The 19,199-nt window shown below is 45.1% G+C and overlaps 1 protein-coding gene across 1 annotated transcript in view; it reads right to left on the bottom strand.

Moving 5' to 3' along the window:
- Positions 1-295: 295 nt before the first annotated feature.
- Positions 296-19,199, bottom strand: part of GP6 (glycoprotein VI platelet) — a 28,017-nt gene continuing 9,113 nt past the window's right edge. Inside the window, exons 6-8 of the mRNA XM_074385512.1 lie at positions 5,789-5,848; positions 2,811-2,861; positions 296-2,107 (exon numbers count right to left, since the gene is read on the bottom strand). Of these exons, the coding sequence (XP_074241613.1) occupies positions 1,878-2,107; positions 2,811-2,861; positions 5,789-5,848 (341 nt within the window). The 3' untranslated portion in view covers positions 296-1,877. The remainder of the gene's footprint in view (positions 2,108-2,810; positions 2,862-5,788; positions 5,849-19,199) is intronic.

The following is a 19,199-nucleotide window of genomic DNA, read 5'->3' as shown; positions in this document are numbered from 1 at the left end:
CTTTTTTAAAAAACTTTTTATCTTCTTTATTTTTAGTGGAGAATGGGGCCTTACTATATTGCCCAGACTGGTCTTGAACTCCTCGGCTTAAGTGATCCTCCTGCCTTGCCCTCCTAAAGTGCTAAGATGATAGACATGATTCACTGTACCAGGCCCACTGGTATAGTTTTACACTCATTAGATGATCAAGAAATGCCTAAATGCTATAATAAGTATAGAACTCTACTTTCAGAAGACCTAACATTTCCTTCAGAAAGTAATTATGAGAGGGGTGGAGATGGTGCATTATCTTATTTTATTTTTATTTGAAAAATTTATACATAATTGTACCTATTTATGGGGTAGGTAGCAATAATTCAATACATGTATACTGTGTGTTATGATCAGATGGGATAATTAGCATATTCATCACTTTATTTTTTTATTTTTATTTTTTTAAATTTTTAAATTTTTTTTTTTTTGAGACGGAGTTTCGCTCTTGTTACCCAGGCTGGAGTGCAATGGCGTGATCTCGGCTCACCGCAACCTCCGCCTCCTGGGTTCAGGCAATTCTCCTGCCTCAGCCTCCGGAGTAGCTGGGATTACAGGCATGCGCCGCCATGCCCAGCTAATTTTTTTGTATTTTTAGTAGAGACAGGGTTTCACCATGTTGACCAGGATGGTCTCGATCTCTTGACCTCGTGATCCACCCACCTCGGCCTCCCAAAGTGCTGGGATTACAGGCTTGAGCCACCGCACCCGGCCCATCACTTTATTTTTTGAGACAAGATCTGGCTCTGTCACTGAGGCTGAAATGCAGTGGTGTGATCTCAGCTCACTGCAACCTCTGCCTCCCGGACTCGAGCCATTCTCCCACCTCAGCTCCCTGAGTTGCTGGGACTATAGGCATGTGTCGCCACACCTGGCTAATTTTGTTTTTTGTTTTGTTTTTGTTTTTGGTAGAGATGGGGTTTCACCATGTTGCACAGGCTGATCTTGTTTTCTTTTTTCTTTTTTTTTTTTTTTTTTGAGATGGAGTTTTGCTTTTGTTACCCAGGCTGGAGTGCAATGGTGCGATCTCGGCTCACCACAACCTCCGCCTCCTGGGTTCAGGCAATTCTCCTGCCTCAGCCTCCTGAGTAGCTGGGATTACAGGCACATGCCACCATGCCCAGCTAATTTTTTTGTATTTTTAGTAGAGACGGGGTTTCACCATGTTGACCAGGATGGTCTCGATCTCTTGACCTCGTGATCCACCCACCTCGGCCTCCCAAAGTGCTGGGATTACAGGCTTGAGCCACCACGCCCAGCCGCTGATCTTGTTTTCTAAAGTGAAGGAAAGCAATAACGTGCTAGTTTTAGACTCAGGAAAATGAATGACATAGCCAAACTGTCCGCAAGGCCCATTCTGAGAAATGAAAGGAGATATGTTAGACTGCAGTGGAAGATGGAGTTAGGGTGAGGGTTTCTGGGGAAAACCAGACGAGCACAGAGGGCCAAGGGGAAGCATGGGATGATTCTGCACAAAAGATGGAACAGAGTCAGCCATGAGAGCTGGGAACGTTAGAGAGTCATCTACAGCCCATATTACAGAAGGTTGAAGAAAGAGGCCAGTATGTCGTCCAGCCAGGGTACCATGTGATCCACAGTGTGCAGGGAGGAGTCTGAGGTCTCCACGGATTCCTTCCATCCCAGATGGAGGGCATCCTTGGACAGAGAGCCAGACAGACATAGCTGAACGTCTCCTTGATGGAACACCAGGAGGAGGCAACATGGCCTCCTTTCCAAGCGGTAGCCTCAGCCCTCCTGATCCCATGCTTCACGTGTGCCACAGTGTTTGAGTTGTGTCCCGCGCCATGATCCATCCCTTGGATATGACCATGCCTGGGGTTCACTGGTCATGAACAGAACCCGTAGCTGTGAACATCTGGTCGACCTCCATCCTGACTCCCGTGTGATTTCCGGGGCTGTGGGAGGGGTGGGAGCTGCCTCTGCACAGCCCTGACCCTGTGCCGCGGGCGCTTCCTCCGGCTGTGCCAGTCCTCTGCCAGAAACCCTGCCAGGAGTATTAGGATCACAGCTCCGAGGCATATCCGGACCAGGTTGCCCTTGGTGTAGTACTGGCGACCTGGAGGAGTGAGGAGAGGCAGGAGCAGGTGAAGAAGCCCACCTCCAGGACCCCCTCCAAGCCGCATCTTGGGCTTTTCAGAGATCCTATTATTCTCTACCAGCTGGGATGCCATTGTCTTTCCTGGAGGGTTCCCCTCTCCCCATTAGGAGTCAGGGCCAAATGACTCCAGTTCAGGCGTCCCCACACTTTTTACACAGGGGGCCAGTTCACTGTCCCTCAGACTGTTGGAGGGCCGCCACATACTGTGCTCCTCTCACTGACCACCAATGAAAGAGGTGCCCCTTCCTGAAGTGGGGCGGGGGCCCAGATAAATGGCCTCAGGGGGCCACATGTGGCCCGCGGGCGGTAGTTTGGGGACGCCTGCTCCAGTTCTCTAAGTAGCACCTCTCCCTCATGTGCTGTCACAGGGCTCAAAGACAACCCCTTCCCAGACACAGATGCTGCCTTATCCAATGCGTTCCAAAAGAGAAGACAGTTATAAGGGGTGGGCAAGAGATGGAGTCTCTTTCTCTGACCCTTGAGAAAATCTCAACCTTCCCAGCTGATCTTAATGCCCAATTCTGAACCCCATACACTGATATTCTGCCTTCACTGTACACACTAGAACCCAAGATCTCGGAGCTGCAGTTCCTGTATAAAGGAGTTGGCTTTGGGTGAAGAGACGGGTGAGAAGGGAGAAGGTTTGGAGAGCCTGACTCACCAGCTGGAGAGCCTGACTCCTTTGGACTGGCGGTGATATTCCTAGAAGTCTCTGGGAACCGAAAAAAGGCTACGTGTGAAATAAAACCATATTCCTTCCCCTGTCACTGTCCCTACCCTTAACACACATTTGGGAAGCAGAATTCCTTATCATTTAGGAAGAGCATGGACGGGGCACAGTGGCTCACGCCTGTAATCCCAGCACTGTGGGAGGCTGAGGCAGGAGGATGGCTTGAGTCCAAGAGTTCAAGACCAGCCTAAACAACTTGGAAAAATCCTATCTCTACAAAAAACACAAAAATTAGCGTGGTGTGGTGATACATGCCTATAATCCCAGCTACTCAGTGGGGGCTGAGGCAGGAAGATCACCTGAGCCCTGGGGGTTGAGGCTGCAGTGAGCCAGGATTGCTCCACTGCACTCCAGCCTGGGAAACAGAGCAAGACCACATCTCAGGGAAAAAAAAAAAAAAAAAAAAGCGTGAACTAAAGAATCAGGCTGTCCAGAGTTGAAACCCAAGGCTATCACTTATTATCAGCATCTGTGAGCCAGTTTTCCTAGGTGTCCAATAAAATTAATGATACCCCTTATAGGTTGATGTGATAGTCAAGATAATGGTAGCAAAATAAAGCACGGTGCTTGACATACAATGAGCACCTCAAACATACCAGCTCTCTATTCCCCAAGTATCTCCTGAGACAAGCCAGGTACTCAGCCATGTGCTGGGCCTTGGGAACCCAAATATTAACAAGACACCATCCATCTGCAGTTCCCAGACTACTGGAGGAGACAGAGAAGTAGAGTAATGTTTTTTTGTTTTGTTTTGGTTTGGTTTTTAGTTGGAATCTTGCTCTGTCACCCAGGCTGGAGTGTAGTGGTGTGATCTTGGCTCACTGCAGCCTCCACCTCCTGGGTTTAAGCAATTCTCCTGCCTTAACCTCCCAAGTAGCTAGGATTACAGGCACCCGCCACCATGCCCAGCTAATTTTCTTATTTTTAGTAGAGACGGGGTTTCACCATGTTGACCAGGCTTGTCTCTCCTGACCTCAGGTGATGCACCCTCATTAGCCTCCCAAAGTGCTGTAATTTCCGGCATGAGCCACCATGCCGGGCCTTTTTTTTTTTTTTTTTTTTTTGGAGACAGAATCTCACTCTGTTGTCCAGGCTGGAGTGTAGTGGTGTGATCTTGGCTCACTGTAACCTCCACCTCCCAGGTTCAGGCAATTCTTCTGACTCAGCCTCCACAGTACGGTGGGATTACAAGTGCGTGCCACCACACACTGCTAGTTTTTGTATTTTTTTTCTTGAGATGGAGTCTTGCTCTGTTGCCCAGGCTGGAGTGTGGTGGCACAATCTTGTCTCACTCCAACTTTGGCCTCCTGGGTTCAAGCAACTCTCCTGCCTCAGCCTCTCAAGTAGACAAGACTACACACACACACCACCATGCCCAGCAAATTTTTACCTTTTTTAGTAGAGATGGGGTTTCAGCATGTTGGCCAGGTTGGCCTTGAACTCCTGACCTCAGGTGATCTGCCTACCTCAGCCTCCCAAAGTGTTGGGATTACAGGCATGAGCCACCTGATCTTAATGCCCAATTCTTAACCCTCAGTCGAGATTTTTGTATTTTTAGTAAAGAATAGGTTTCACCATGCTGGCCAGGCTGGTCTCGAACTCCTGACCTCAGGTGATCCGCCCACCTTGGCCTGTCAAAGTGCTGGGATGACAGGCAAAGTGATAACTGTAATATACTGTGAAAATTGCTGGAATAAGCAGCCCACAAGACACTGAGCAAGAGCAGAGGAAACCACCAGTGCAGCCTGGATGGTCAAGGGTTTCTTGAGGAATTGGTGCCATGGGGAAATGGAAGGAAAGGAAGAGCAAGTGGCTCGGGTGCAGTCAGGAGAGGATAGGAAGCCTCCAGAAGAGATTTAAGTGACTGTGTGTGGCTGAGAACAGCACAGGGACCTCATGGAAGGTGTGCAGCCAGAGTTGGAGGGATCAGCAGTGGCTGGATGTCTAAGCTCATGGAACAGCAAGCTGAACGATTGGAACTGCTCCCTGAGGGTGACTGGGAGGTCCCAAACTGAAGATAGGGAAGGATCCCATCGGAGGGTTAGAACCCTCTGCGATCAGGTGCCTCATGAAAGCCAGAGTCACATGGGCCCAGTGGAGGTAGCTAGCCTAGTGTCAGGGAATCTGTGAAAGTGTTTATTAGTCTGGAAGGAAATGACATTTCTCAGGAAAAGCAAAGCTGCAGTGTGAGGAAAGCGTATCCGCGGAGGACCGGAGTGGTTAGCTGTGCTATGTCCAGGCACCTACGGTCTGTGTGCGGCTAGAGCGTGGGCTCTGTATGGACACAGTGAGGAGCAAGATTAAATTCTTGGATCACAGCCAAGTCAGAAGGCCTAGGACTTTATCCTGGGAGCAGTGTGTAGGGATGAGTAGCGGTCTTCCCATCACAGCCTTGCTCTGCTATCTTTGAAATGGTCCCATTGGCCAGGCACGGTGGCTCACACCTGTAATCCCAGCACTTTGGAAGCCCAAGGTGGGTGGATCATGAGGTCAGAAGTTCGAGACCAGACTGGCCAATATGGTGAAACCCCATCTCTACTGAAAAAATATGAAAATTAGCTGGGTGTGATGGCTCCTCGTGAGACTGAAGGAGAATCACTTGAACCCGGGAGATGGAGGTTGCAGTGAGCCGAGATCAGGCCACTGTACTCCAGCATGGTTGACAGAGGGAGTCTTGGTCTCCAGGAAGGAAGGAGGGAAGGAAGAAATGGCTCCATTACCCAAAATGCTCCTCCTTCTGAACCCCAGAGCTCCACTCGACACCCATGCTCCATCCTCACACCAAGGACCTTCTTAGGAAGAGACAGTGTGGTGAACTCATGAAAAGCCTCTAGGCTTAGACAGTGGAACAGAAAGCTCTGTTCTCACACTCCTCCTTTCTGCTGAGCATGCAATGTCTGGATACTCACCGGTTGTGAAGACTTTGTGAGTGAGTGAGGTGATCAGTTTACTGGTGGCCTCTGGGAATGCTAAGGAGAATTATAAGAAAGCAAAACAACGTTAGGTCTTCCCCGAGGCTCCCTGTATCCCCTGGATACCTCCATTGCCCTTGTGAAATATCTAGGCTCCCTGAAACCCCTTTCTCTCTTACAGACACTGCACAGATGCTGGAGACAGACAAATTCAAAAGGTATAAGACTTATCTTCCATTAGTGGCTTAGTAAGACGCAGATCTGTTCATCAGTTGATGGACATTCGGGTTTTTTTCCACGTCTTGCTATTATGAATATTGCTGCTGTGAACGTTCACATACAAGGTTTTGTGTGAACATATGTTTTCTGTTCTCTTGGGTGCACACCTAGGGGTGATGGAATCACTGGGTCATATAGTAACTCTGTGTTTTACTTTTTGAGGAACTACCAGACTGTTTTTCTTTTTCTTTTCTTTTTTTTTTTTTTTTTTTTTTTTGAGACGGAGTTTCGCTCTCGTTACCCAGGCTGGAGTGCAATGGCACGATCTCAGCTCACCGCAGCCTCTGCCTCCTGGGTTCAGGCAATTCTCCTGCCTCAGCCTCCTGAGTAGCTGGGATTACAGGCATGTGCCACCATGCCCAGCTACTTTTTTGTGTGTTTTTAGTAGAGACGGGGTTTCACCATGTTGACCAGGATGGTCTCAATCTCTTGACCTCGTGATCCACCCGCCTCGGCCTCCCAAAGTGCTGGGATTACAGGCGTGAGCCACCGCGCCCAGCCCAGACTGTTTTTCAAAGCAGGTGCGCCAATTTATATTCCCACCAGCAACACAGGAAGGTTCTTACAAATCCTCACCAATACTTCTTGTTCATTTGTTTTGTTTTCATCCTAGCCATCCTAGTTGTCATGGTACATTTTTTTATTTTACTTTCAGTATTGGGGTATATGTGCAGAATGTACAGGTTTGTTACATAGGTCTACATGTGACTTGGTGGTTTGCTGCATCCATCCCCCCGTCATTTACATGAGGTATTTCTCCTAATGTTATCCTTCCCCAATCCCTCCACCCCTTGCTATCCCTCCCCTACCCCCTGAACCCCCCGACATGCACCCAGTGTATGATATTCCCCTCCCTGTGTCCATGTGTTCTCATTGTTCAACACCCACTTAGGAGTAAGAACATGCAGTGTTTGATTTTGTGTTCCTGTGTCAGTCCACTGAGAATGATGCTTTCCAGCTTGATCCATGTCCCTGAAAAGGACAGGAACTCATCCTTGTTTATGGTTGCATAGTATTCCATGGTGTCTATGTGCCACATTTTCCTTATCCAGTCTATCTTTGATTGGCATTTGGGTTGGTTCCAAGTCTTTGCTATTGTAAACAGTGCCACATTAAACATACATGTGCATGTGTCTTTATAATATAATGTTTTATAATCCTTTGGGTATATACCCAATAATGGAATTGCTGGGTCAAATGGTATTTCTGTTTCTACATCCTTGACGAATCACCACACTGTCTTTCACAATGGTTGAACTAATTTACGCTGCCATGAACAGTGTAAAAGTGTTCCTATTTCTGCAAATCCTCTCAGTGTCTGTTGTCTCCAGATTTTTTAATGATCGCCATTCTAACCGGCTTCAGATGGTATCTCAATGTGGTTTTGATTTGCATTTCTCTAATGACCAGTGATGATGAGATTTTTCTTCATATGTTTGTTGGCTCCATGAAAGTCTTCTTTTAAAAAGTGTCTGTTTATATCCTTTGCCCACTTTTTGATGGGGCTGTTTGCTTTTTTCTTGTAAATTTGTTTGAGTTCTTTGTAGATTTTGGTTATTAGCCCTTTGTCACATGGGTAGATTGCAAATTTTTTTTCCCATTCTGTTGGTTGCCAGTTCACTCTAATGATAGTTTCTTTTGCTGTGCAGAAGCTCTTAAATTTAATTAGATGCCATTTGTCTATTTTGGCTTTTGTTGCCAATGCTTTTGGTGTTTTACTCATGAAGTCCTTGCCTATGCCTGTGTCCTGAATGGTGTTGCCCAGGTTTTCTTCTAGAATTTTTACAGTGTTAGGTCTTACGTTTAAATCTTTAATCCGTTGGGAGTTATTTTCATATAAGGTGTAAGGAAGAGATCCAGTTTCAGCTTTCTGCATATGGCTAGCCAGTTTTCCCAACACTGTTTATTAAATAGGGAGTTCTTTCCCTATTGCTTGTTTTTGTCAGGTTTGTCAAAGATTAGATGGTTGGGCCGGGCGCGGTGGCTCAAGCCTGTAATCCCAGCACTTTGGGACGCCGAGGCAGGTGGATCACAAGGTCAAGAGATCGAGACCATCCTGATCAACATGGTGAAACCCCGTCTCTACTAAAAATACAAAAAATTAGCTGGGCATGGTGGCACGCGCCTGTAATCCCAGCTACTCAGGAGGCTGAGGCAGGAGAATTGCCTGAACCCAGGAGGCGGAGGTTGCGGTGAGCCGAGATCGCGCCATTGCACTCCAGACTGGGTAACAAGAGGGAAACTCCGTCTCAAAAAAAAAAAAAAAAAAAAGATTAGATGGTTGTCGATGGGTGGCGTTACTTCTGAGGCCTCTGTTCTGTTCCATTGGTCTATGTCTCTGTTTTGGTATCAGTACCATGCTGTTTTGATTACTTTAGCCTTGTAGTATAGTTTGAAGTCAGGTAGCATGATGCCTCCAGCTTTGTTTTGTTTGTTTGTTTAGAATTGTCTTAGCTATGCAGCCTCTCTTTTACTTCCAGATGAACTTTAAGGTGTTTTTTTTCCCCCATTCTGTGAAGAAGGTTAATGGTAGTTTGATGAGGGTAGCATTGAATCTATAAATTACTTTCAGCATTATGGCCTTTTTAAAAATATATAATTGTACTTTACTCATAGCATGGTTGGGAGGATAAAAATAATTCACGTAAAGTAGTTAGAAGGTGCCTGGCAGAAGAGGCTCTCAGTGAATGTTAACTATTCATCTTTTTTTTTCTTGAATTTTTAAAAAACACATATATTTTATTGCATTTTAGGTTTGGGGGTACAAGTGAAGGACGTGCAAGATTGTTGCATAAGTACATGCATGGCGTTGTGCTTTGCTGCCTTCCTCCCCATAATATTGATTCTTCGTAACCATGAGCATGGAATGTTTTTCTATCTGGTTGTGTTCTCTCTCATTTCCGTGAGCAGTGGTTTGTGGTTCTCCTTGAAGAAGTCCTTCACATCCCTTGTTAGTTGTATTCCTAGGTATTTTACTCTCTTTGTAGCAATTGTGAATGTGAGTTCACTCATGATTTGGCTCTCTGTCTCTTACTGGTGTACAAGAATGCTTGTAATTTTTGCACATTGATTTTGTATCCTGAGACTTTGCTGAATTTGCTTCTCAGCTCAAGGAGATTTTGGGCTGAGACGATGGGGTCTTCTAAATATACAATCATGTCATCTGCAAATAGAGACAATTTGACTTCCTCCTTTCCTAATTGAATCCCCTTCATTTCTTTTTCTTGCCTGATTGCCCTGACCGGAACGTTCAGTACTCCGTTGAATAGCATGGGTGAGAGAGGGCATCCTTGTCTTGTGCCAGTTTTCAAAGGAAATGCTTCCAGTTTTTGCCCATTCCGTATGATATTGGCCATAGGTTTGTCATAAATAGCTCTTATTGAGATACGTTCCATCCATACCTAGTTTATTGAGAGTTTTTGTTTTTAGCATAAAGGGTTGTTGAATTTTGTCAAAGACCTTCTCTGCATCTATTGAGATAATCATGTGCTTTTTGTCTTTGGTTCTGTTTATGTGATAGATTACATTTATAGTTGTGCATATGTTGAAACAGCCTTGCATCCCAGGGATGAAGCCGACTTGATTGTGATAGATAAACTTTTTGATGTGCTGTTTGGATTGGGTTTGCCAGTAATTTGTTGAGGTTTTTTTTATCATTGTTCATCATGGATATTGGCCTGAAAATTTCTTTTTCAGTTGTGCGTCTGCCAGGTTTTGGTATCAGGAGGACGTTGGTCTCATTAAGTGAGTTAGGGAGGATTCCCTCTTTTTGTATTGTTTGGAATAGTTTCAGAAGGAAATGTACCAGCTCCCCTTTGTACCTCTGGTAGAATTCAGCTGTGAACCTGTCTGGTCCCTGACTTTTTTTGGTTGGTAGGCTGTTAATTGCTGCCTCAACTTCAGACTTTGTTATTGATCTATTCAGGGATTCAGCTTCTTCCTGGTTTAGTCTTGGGAGGGTGTAAGTGTCCAGGAGTTTATCCATTTCTTGTAGATTTACTGGTTTATATGCACAGAGATGTTTGTAGTAATGTCTGCTGGTAGTTTGTATTTCTGTGGACTCAGTGGTGATAACCCCTTTATCATTTTTATTGCATCTATTTATTCTTCTCTCTCTTCTTTTTAAATAGTCTGGCTAGAGGTTATCTGTTTTGTTGATCTTTTCAAAAAACCAGCTCCTGGATTTACTGATTTTTTGAAGAGTTTATTGTGTCTCTATCTCCTTCAGTTCTACTCTGATCTTAGTTATTTGTCTTCTACTAGCTTTTGAATTTGTTTGATCTTGCTCCTCTAGCTCTTTTAATCGTGATGGTAGAGTGTCTATTTTAGATCTTTCCTCGATTCTCATGTGGGCATTTAGTGCTATAAATTTCCCTCCAGACACAGCTTTAAATGTGTCCCAGGGATTCTGGTATGTTGCGTCTTCATTCTCATTGGTTTCTAAGAACATCTTTATTTCTGCCTTCATTTTGTTATTTATCCAGTATTAATTCAGGAGCAGGTTGTTCAGTTTCTATGTAGTTGTGCGGTTTTGAGTGAGTTTCTTTTTTTTTTTCTTTGAGACGGAGTTTCACTCTTATTACCCAGGCTGGAGTGCAATGGCGCGATCTCCCCTCACCACAACCTCTGCCTCCTAGGTTCAGGCAATTCTCCTGCCTCAGCCTCCTCAGTAGCTGGGATTACAGGCATGCGCCACCATGCCCAGCTAATTTTTGTATTTTTAGTAGAGATGGGGTTTCACTATGTTGACCAGGATGGTCTCCATCTCTCTTTTTTTTTTTTTTTTTTTAATGGGGATGTAGGGGTTTTTTTTGTTGTTTTTTTTTTTTGTTGTTGTTGTTTTTAATAAGAAAAAGAATAAAGAAGAGGAAGAAGGAGTGAGGATGGGGGTATTGCTTTGTTGCCCGGGCTAGAATGCTATCTAAATATGGGTATGCCTATAATTGTCCTTAGTAATGGAGACATAAAAGAAAATGAGGGAAGAGAATAACAAACAAGGAGCCAACCAACATTTCGTTTAAACTTCTAAGTTGATATGATGTGGTATTGATAAGAGTGTATATTTTGTGTATTTAAAGTGGGGTTCTATAAATGTTAATTACTTTTTTTTTTCTGATAGTGACATCCATTTGGAAACACGAATGTTGTGCATTTGATTTAATATGAAAATCTCTTTAACAAGTAAATGTTAATTACGTTTACTTGTTCCAGATCTGAGTTCAAGTCCCTGATATCGTTGTTAATTTTCTGTCTCATTGATCTGTCTAATATTAATGTTGAAGTCTTCCACTATTATTGTGTGGGAGTCTAAGTCTCTTTATTAATCTTGTATGTCTGGGTATTCCTGTATTGGGTGCGTATATATTTAGGATCTTTAGCTCTTCTTGTTGTTGCATTGATCCTTTTATCATTATATAATGTCGTTATTTGCTTCTTTTGATCTTTGTTGCTTTAACGACTATTTTATCAGAGGCAAAAATTGTAACTTCTGCTTTTTATTTATTTATGTTAGCACTATGGTTGGTTGGTAAATCTTTCTCCATCCCTTGTTTATACTGATGCTCTTTTTGGCATTTTTTAGAAAGGCTGATACTGTTTGTTCCTTTCTATGTGTAGTGGTTCTTTCAGAAGCTCTTGTAAAGCAGGCCTGGTGGTGATGAAATCTCTGAGTGCTTGCTTATTCACAAAAAACTTTATTTTTCCTTCACTTATGAAGCTTAGTTTGGCTGGATGTGAAATTCTTGGTTGAAAGTTCTTTTCTTTAAGGATGTTAAATATTGGTCCCCACTCTCTTCTGGCTTGTAGGGTTTCTGCTGAGAGATCTGCTGTAAATCTGATAGGCTTCCCTTTGTGGGTAACCTGACCTTTCCCTCTGGCTGCCCTTAGTATTTTCTCCTTCATTTCAACCCTGGTGAATCTGACGATTATGTGCCTTGGAGTTGATGGTCTCCATCTCTTGACATCATGATCCACCCGCCTCGGCCTCCCAAAGTGCTGGGATTACAGTTGTGAGCCACTGCGCCCGGCCCTTGAGTGAGTTTCTTTTTTTTTTTTTTTTTTTTTTGAGACGGAGTTTCGCCCTTGTTACCCAGGCTGGAGTGCAATGGCGCGATCTCGGCTCACCACAACCTCCGCCTCCTGGGCTCAGGCAATTCTCCTGCCTCAGCCTCCTGAGTAGCTGGGATTACAGGCACGTGCCACCATGCCCAGCTAATTTTTTGCACTTTTAGTAGAGACAGGGTTTCACCATGTTGACCAGGATGGTCTCGATCTCTCGACCTCGTGATCCACCCGCCTCGGCCTCCCAAAGTGCTGGGATTACAGGCTTGAGCCACCACGCCCGGCTGGGTGAGTTTCTTAATCCTGAGTTCTAATTTGATTACACTGTGGTCTGAGAGACTTTCTGTTCTTTTGCATTTGCTGAGGAGTGATTTACTTCCAATTATGTGGTCAATTTTAGAGTAAGTGCAGTGTGGTGCTGAGAAAAATGTGTATTCTGTAGATTTGGGGTGGAGAGTTCTGTAGATGTCTATTAGGTCTGCTTGGTCCAGATCTCAGTTCAAGTCCTGGATATGCTTGTTAATTTTCTGTCTTGTTAATCTGTCTAATATTGACAGTGGAGTGTTAAAGTCTCCCACTATTATTGTGTGGGAGTCTAAGTCTCTTTGTAGGTCATTAAGAACTTGCTTTATGTATCTGGATGCTCCTGCATTGGGTGCATATATATTTAGGACAGTCAGCTCTTCTTGTTGTATTGATCCTTTTACCATTATAAATGCCTTTGTCTTTTTTTTATCTTTGTTGGTTTAAAGTCTTTTTATCAGAGACTAGGATTGCAATCCGTACTTTTTTTTGCTCTCCATTTGCTTGGTAAATCTTCCTTTGTCCCTTTATTTTGACTCTGTATATGTCTTTGCATGTGAGATGGGTCTCCTGAATACAGCACACTGATGGCTCTTGACTTTTATCCAGTTTGCCAGGTTGTCTCTTTTGATCAGAGCATTTAGCCCATTTACATTTAAGGTTAAAATTATGTGTGCCGGGAGCGGTGGTTCAGCCTGTAATCCCAGCACTTTGGGAGGCCAAGGCGGTTGGATCACGAGGTCAAGAGAATGAGACCATCCTGGTCAACATAGTGAAACCCCATCTCTACTAAAAATACAAAAAATTAGCTGGGCATGGCAGCGCGTGCCTGTAATCCCAGCTACTCAGGAGGCTGAGGCAGGAGAATTGCCTGAACCCAGGAGGCGGAGGTTGCGTTGAGCCGAGATCGCGCCATTGCACTCCAGCCTGGGTAACGAGCGAAACTCCGTCTCAAAAAAAAAAAAAAAAAAGATTATTATGTGTGAATTTGATCCTGCTGTTTTGATGCTAGCTGGTTGTTTTGCCCATTAGTTGGTGCAGTTTCTTCACAGTGTCGGTGTTCTTTACAATTTGTTTCTGCAGTGGCTGGTACTAGTTGCTCCTTTCCATGTTTAGCGCTGCCTTCGGGAGCTCTCGTAAGGCGGGTCTGGTGGTGACAAAAATCTCTCAGCAATTGCTTGTCTGTAAGGATGTTATTTCTCCTTCACTTATGAAGCCTAGTTTGGCTGGATGTGAAATTCCGGGTTGAAAGTTCTTTCCTTTAAGGATGTTGAATATTGGCCCTCACTCTCTTCTGGCATGTAGGGTTTCTGCCGAGAGATCTGCTGTGAGTCTGACGGGCTTCCCTTGGAGGGTAACTCGACCTTTCTCTCTGGCTGCACTTAGCATTATTTCCTTCATTTCAACCCTGGTGAATCTGACAATTATGTGCCTTGTGGTTGCTCTTCTTGAGGAATATCTTTGTGGTCTCTGTATTTCCTGGACTTGAATGTTGGCCTGCCTTGCCAGTTCGGGGAAGTTCTCTTGGATTATATCCTGAAGAGTGTTTTCCAACTTGGTTTCATCTCCCCGGCACATTCAGGTACACCTATCTGAAAACATAGATTAGGTCTTTTCACATAATCCCATATTTCTTGGAGGCTTTATTTCTTTTCACTCTTTTTCTTTTTTTTTTTTTTTTTTTTTTTTTTGTGGGGGAGACAGTTTCACTCTTGTTACCCAGGCTGGAGTGCAATGGCACGATCTCGGCTCACCGCAACGTCCACCTCCTCTGAGTTCAGGCAATTCTCCTGCCTCAGCCTCCTGAGTAGCTGGGATTACAGGCACACGCCACCAGGCCCAGCTAATTTTTTGTATTTTTAGTAGAGACGGCGTTTCACCATGTTGACCAGGATGGTCTCGTTCTCTTGACCTCATGATCCACCCACCTCAGCCTCCCAAAGTGCTGGGATTCCAGGCGTGAGCCACCGCGCCCGGCCCTCTTTTTGTTGTTGTTTTTTTTTTTTTTTCCACTCTTTTTTCTCTAATCTTGCCTCCTCACTTCATTTCATTGAGTTGATCTTCAATCTCTGATATCCTTTCTTCTGCTTGATCAATTCAGCTATTGAAACTTGTATATGCTTCACAAAGTTCTGGTGCTGTGTTTTTCAGTTTCATCAAGTTGTCTGTTCTTCTCTAAGCTGGTTATTCTAGTTAGCATTTCATCTCACCTTTTTTCAAGCTCTTAGTTTTTTTGCATTGAGTTAGGACATGCTCCTTTAGCTTGGAGAAGTTTGTTATTACCACCTTCTGAAGTCTGCTTCTGTCAGTTCATCAGACTCATTCTCCATCCAGTTTTGTTTCTTTGCTGGTGAGGAGATGTGATCCCTTGGAGGAGAAGAGGCATTCTGGTTTTTGGTGATTTCAGCCTTTTTCTGCTGGTTTCTTTCCATGTTCATGGATTTATCTACCTCTGGTCTTTGTAGTTGGTGACTTTTGGATGGGGTCTCTGAGTGGACATCCTTTCTGTTGATGTTAAAGCAATTTCTTTCTGTTTTTTAGTTTTCCTTCTAACAGACCCTCTGCTGCAGGTCTGCTGGAGGTCCACTCCAGACCCTGTTTGCCTGGGAATCGCCCACAGGGGCTGCAGAGCAGCAAATATTACTGCCTGTTCCTTCCTCTGGTAGCTTCGTTCCAGAAGGGCACCCACCAGATGTCAGCCAGAGCTCTCCTGTATGAGGTGTCTCTTAGGATACATGGGGGTCAGGGAGCCACTTGAGCAGGCAGTCTGTCCCTTGCTGGAACTCAAGAGCTGTGCTAGGAGGTCTGCTGCTCACTGCAGAGCTGCTGGGCAGGGACGTTTAAGTCTGCTGAAGTGGACCCCACAACCGCCCCTTTTCCCAGGTGCTCTGTCCCAGGAAGGTGGGGGCTTTATTTATAAGTCCCTGACTGGCTGCTGCCTTTTTTCAGTGATACCCTGCCCAGCAAGAAGGCAGTCTAGTCCAGTCTGCCTGCAGAGGCTTTGCTGAGCTGCCTTGGGCTCTGCCCAATTGCTGTGTAAATTTCCAGCGACTTTATTTACACAGATGAGTTTACACTACCTGGGCCTCAGTAATAGCGGACACCCCTCACCCCTCCGAGCTCGAACATCCGTGGTCGAGCTCAGACTGATGTACTGCTGCGAGAATTTCAAGCCTGTGGATGTTAGCTTGCTGGTCTTCCTGGGGGTGGGACCCGCCGACCGAAATCGCTTGGCTCCCTGGCTTCAGCCCTGTTTTTCAGGGGAATGAGCGGTTCTCATTGGTTCCAGGAGCCACTGGCATCTGCTGCAGCTAAAGCGGCTGCCCAGTTTTGTGCTGGAAACCTGGGGCACTGGTGTTGTAGGCACCAGAGGGAATCTCCTGGTCTGCAGGTTGTGAAGACCGTGGGAAAAGCGCACTGTCTGAGACAGTGCCAGAGTGTGATGGCTTCCCTTGGCTAGGAGAGGGAGATCGCTGGCCCCTTGGGCTTCCCGGGTGAGGTGACACCCCACCCTGCTTCAGTTAGCCCTCCTTGGGCTACCCCCACTGTCCAGCCAGTTCTAGTGAGATGAACCTGGTACCTCAGTTGGAAATACGGAGATCACTCGCCTTCTGCGTCACTCTCACTGGGTACTGCGGACTGGAGCTGTTCCTATTTGGCCGTCTTGGCAGAAGTCCCCCCTTGGCTTGGTAAATTTTTCGGTATGTGAATTATATCTGACTTCGAAGAAGAAGTGGGCCAGCACTTTCTTGAGCTCAGAGGAAGAATGAGCTCATTTTAGTCTCTGAACACAGGATATCCACCCGACGTCCTGTAGCTTCATAGATCTGGAGCTCTTGTTGCAGTGGGTACCATCTTGGGAGTCTGTTTATGGCGGAACCAGCTCAGCAAAACCTAGTTCATGCTCAGCTCTCTGGCATAATGAGAGTGTGGGTTTTACTTGGTCTTTGTTCCTTCTCTTCCCGTGAGATGCATTAATAAGCCTTGTTTCTTTTTTCTTTTTTTTTTTTAATTAAAATGTTAAGTTACAAGATACATGCGCAGGACATCCAAGTTTGTTACATAGGTAAACATGTGCCATGGTGGTTTGCTGCACCTATCAACCCGTCACCTAGGTATTAAGCCCTGCACGCATTAGCTATTTATCCTAGTGTTCTCATCCCTGCGTCCATGTGTTCCCGTTGTTCAGCTCCCGCTTACAAGTGAGAACATTCAGTGTTTGGTCTTCTGTTCTTGCCTTTGTTGGCTGAGGATAATGGCTTCCAGCTCCATCCATGTCCCTGCAAAGGACATGATCTCATTCCTTTTTATGGCTACATAGTATTCCGTGGTGCATATGTAGCACTTTTTTTTAATCCAGTCTATTGTTGATGGGCACTTGGGTTGAGTCCCTGTCTTTGCTTTTGTGAATAGTGCTGCAATGAACATATGCATGCATATATCTTTATAATACAGGTATTGATTGACTTACAACCTGTGCAACTTACGGCCATTTGACTTTACGACCACAGTCGCTAGCCATGACTGCTCTGCGTCTGGCAGCGCAAATGTTGCCCAGCTGGGCATACGACAGGAAGAGTAGAAATTAATGCCACTATTGAAGAACTCTAGATGCCAGGGTAGTCATCCTTATCATATCTCTACTTTTTTTTTTTTTTGAGACGGAGTTTCCCTCTTGTTACCCAGGCTGGAGTGCAATGGCGCGATCTCTGCTCAACGCAACCTCCGCCTCCTGGGTTCAGGCGATTCTCCTGCCTCAGCCTCCTGAGTAGCTGGGATTACAGGCACGCGCCACCATGCCCAGCTAATTTTTTGTCTTTTTAGTAGAGACGGGGTTTCACCATGTTGACCAGGATGGTCTCAATCTCTTGACCTCGTGATCCACCCTCTTCAGTCTCCCAAAGTGCTGTGATTACAGGCATGGGCGACCGCGCCCAGCAGTATCTCTACTTATTTTACCAGTCTGATCTCTGGAGAAAGTAGGTGAATCCTGAAGGTAAAATATTACTAAAAATTCAATCAATCATTTCACGGTACTGTACATATAGCCTACTCAACTTACCACCAAATCGTGTTACGACCGGTCTGTCAGAACAATCATAGTCGTAAGTCGAGCACTGGCTGTACAATGATTTATATTCCTTTGAGTATATAACCAGTAATAGGATTGCTGGGTCAAATGGTATTTCTGGCCGGGCACACTGGCTCACACCTGTAATCACAGCACTTTGGGAGGCCAAGGTGGGCAGATCACCTGAGGTCAGGAGTTCGAGACCAGCCTGGCCAACATGGTAAAACCCCATCTCTCTTAAAAATACAAAAATTAGCCCAGGTGTTGTGGCATACACCTGTAGTCCTAGCTATTCAGGAGGCTGAAGCAGGAGAATCACTTAAACCTGGGAGACAGAGGCTGCAGTGAGCCAAGATGAAGCCACTGCACTCCAGCCTGGGTGACAGAGTAAGACTCTGTCTTAAAAAAAAAAAAAAAAAATGGCCGGGCGCGGTGGCTCAAGCCTGTAATTCCAGCACTTTGGGAGGCCGAGGCGGGTGGATCACGAGGTCAAGAGATCAAGACCATCCTGGTCAACCTGGTGAAACCCCGTCTCTACTAAAGATACAAAAAATTAGCTGGGCATGGTGGCACGTGCCTGTAATCCCAGCTACTCAGGAGGCTGAGGCAGGAGAATTGCTTGAACCCAGGAGGTGGAGGTTGTGGTGAGCCGAGATCGTGCCATTGCACTCCAGCCTGGATAACAAGAGCGAAACTCCGACTGAAAAAAAAAAAAAAAAAAAAAAAAAAAAATTCTTGTATTCACCAGGAATGTGGGGGAAAAAATCTGGTTCTTTGAGGAATCAACACACTGTCTTCTACAATGATTGAAGTAATTTACATTCCCAACAACAGTGTGAATGCATTCCTGTTTTTCCACAGCCTCGCCAACATCTGTTGTTTCTTGACTTTTTAATAATTGGCATTCTGACTGGTGTGAGATGGTGTCTCAATGTGGTTTTGATTTGCATTTCTCTAATGATTGGTGATGTTGAGCTTTTTTTTTAATATGTTTGTTGGCTGACATCTTCTTTTGAGAAGTAACTGTTCATGTCCTTTGCCTACTTTTTAATGGGTTTTTTTTTTTCTTTTTTTTTTTTTTTTTGAGACGGAGTTTCACTCTTGTTACCCAGGCTGGAGTGCAATGGTGCGATCTCGGCTCACCGCAACCTCCGCCTCCTGGGCTCAGGCAATTCTCCTGCCTCAGCCTCCTAAGTAGCTGGGATTACAGGCACGCGCCACCACGCCCAGCTAGTTTTTTGTATTTTTAGTAGAGACGGGGTTTCACCATGTTGACCAGGATGGTCTCGATCTCTCGACCTCGTGATTCACCCGCCTCGGCCTCCCAAAGTGCTGGGATTACAGGCTTGAGCCACCGCGCCCGGCCTTTAATGGGTTTTTTCTTGTAAATTTGTTTAAGTTCCTTGTAGATTCTGATATTAGACCTTTGTCAGATGGATAGATTGCAGAAACTTTCTCCCATTCTGTAGGTTGTCTGTTCACTCTGATGATAGTTTCTTTCACTGTGCAGAAGCTCTTTAGTTAGATCCCATTGGCCAGTTTTTGCTTTTGTTGGAATTGCTTTTGACATTTTTGTTATGAAATCTTTGCCCATGCCTATGTCCTGAATAGTATTACCTAGATTTTCTTCTAGGGTTTTTATAGTTTTGGGTTTTACATTTAAGTCTTTATTCCATCTCGAGTTAATTTTTGTAG

This window comes from Saimiri boliviensis, chromosome 14 (genome assembly GCF_048565385.1).
Source record: "Saimiri boliviensis isolate mSaiBol1 chromosome 14, mSaiBol1.pri, whole genome shotgun sequence".
Lineage (NCBI taxonomy): Eukaryota > Metazoa > Chordata > Mammalia > Primates > Cebidae > Saimiri > Saimiri boliviensis.
This window is presented reverse-complemented; position numbering and strand designations above follow the sequence as displayed.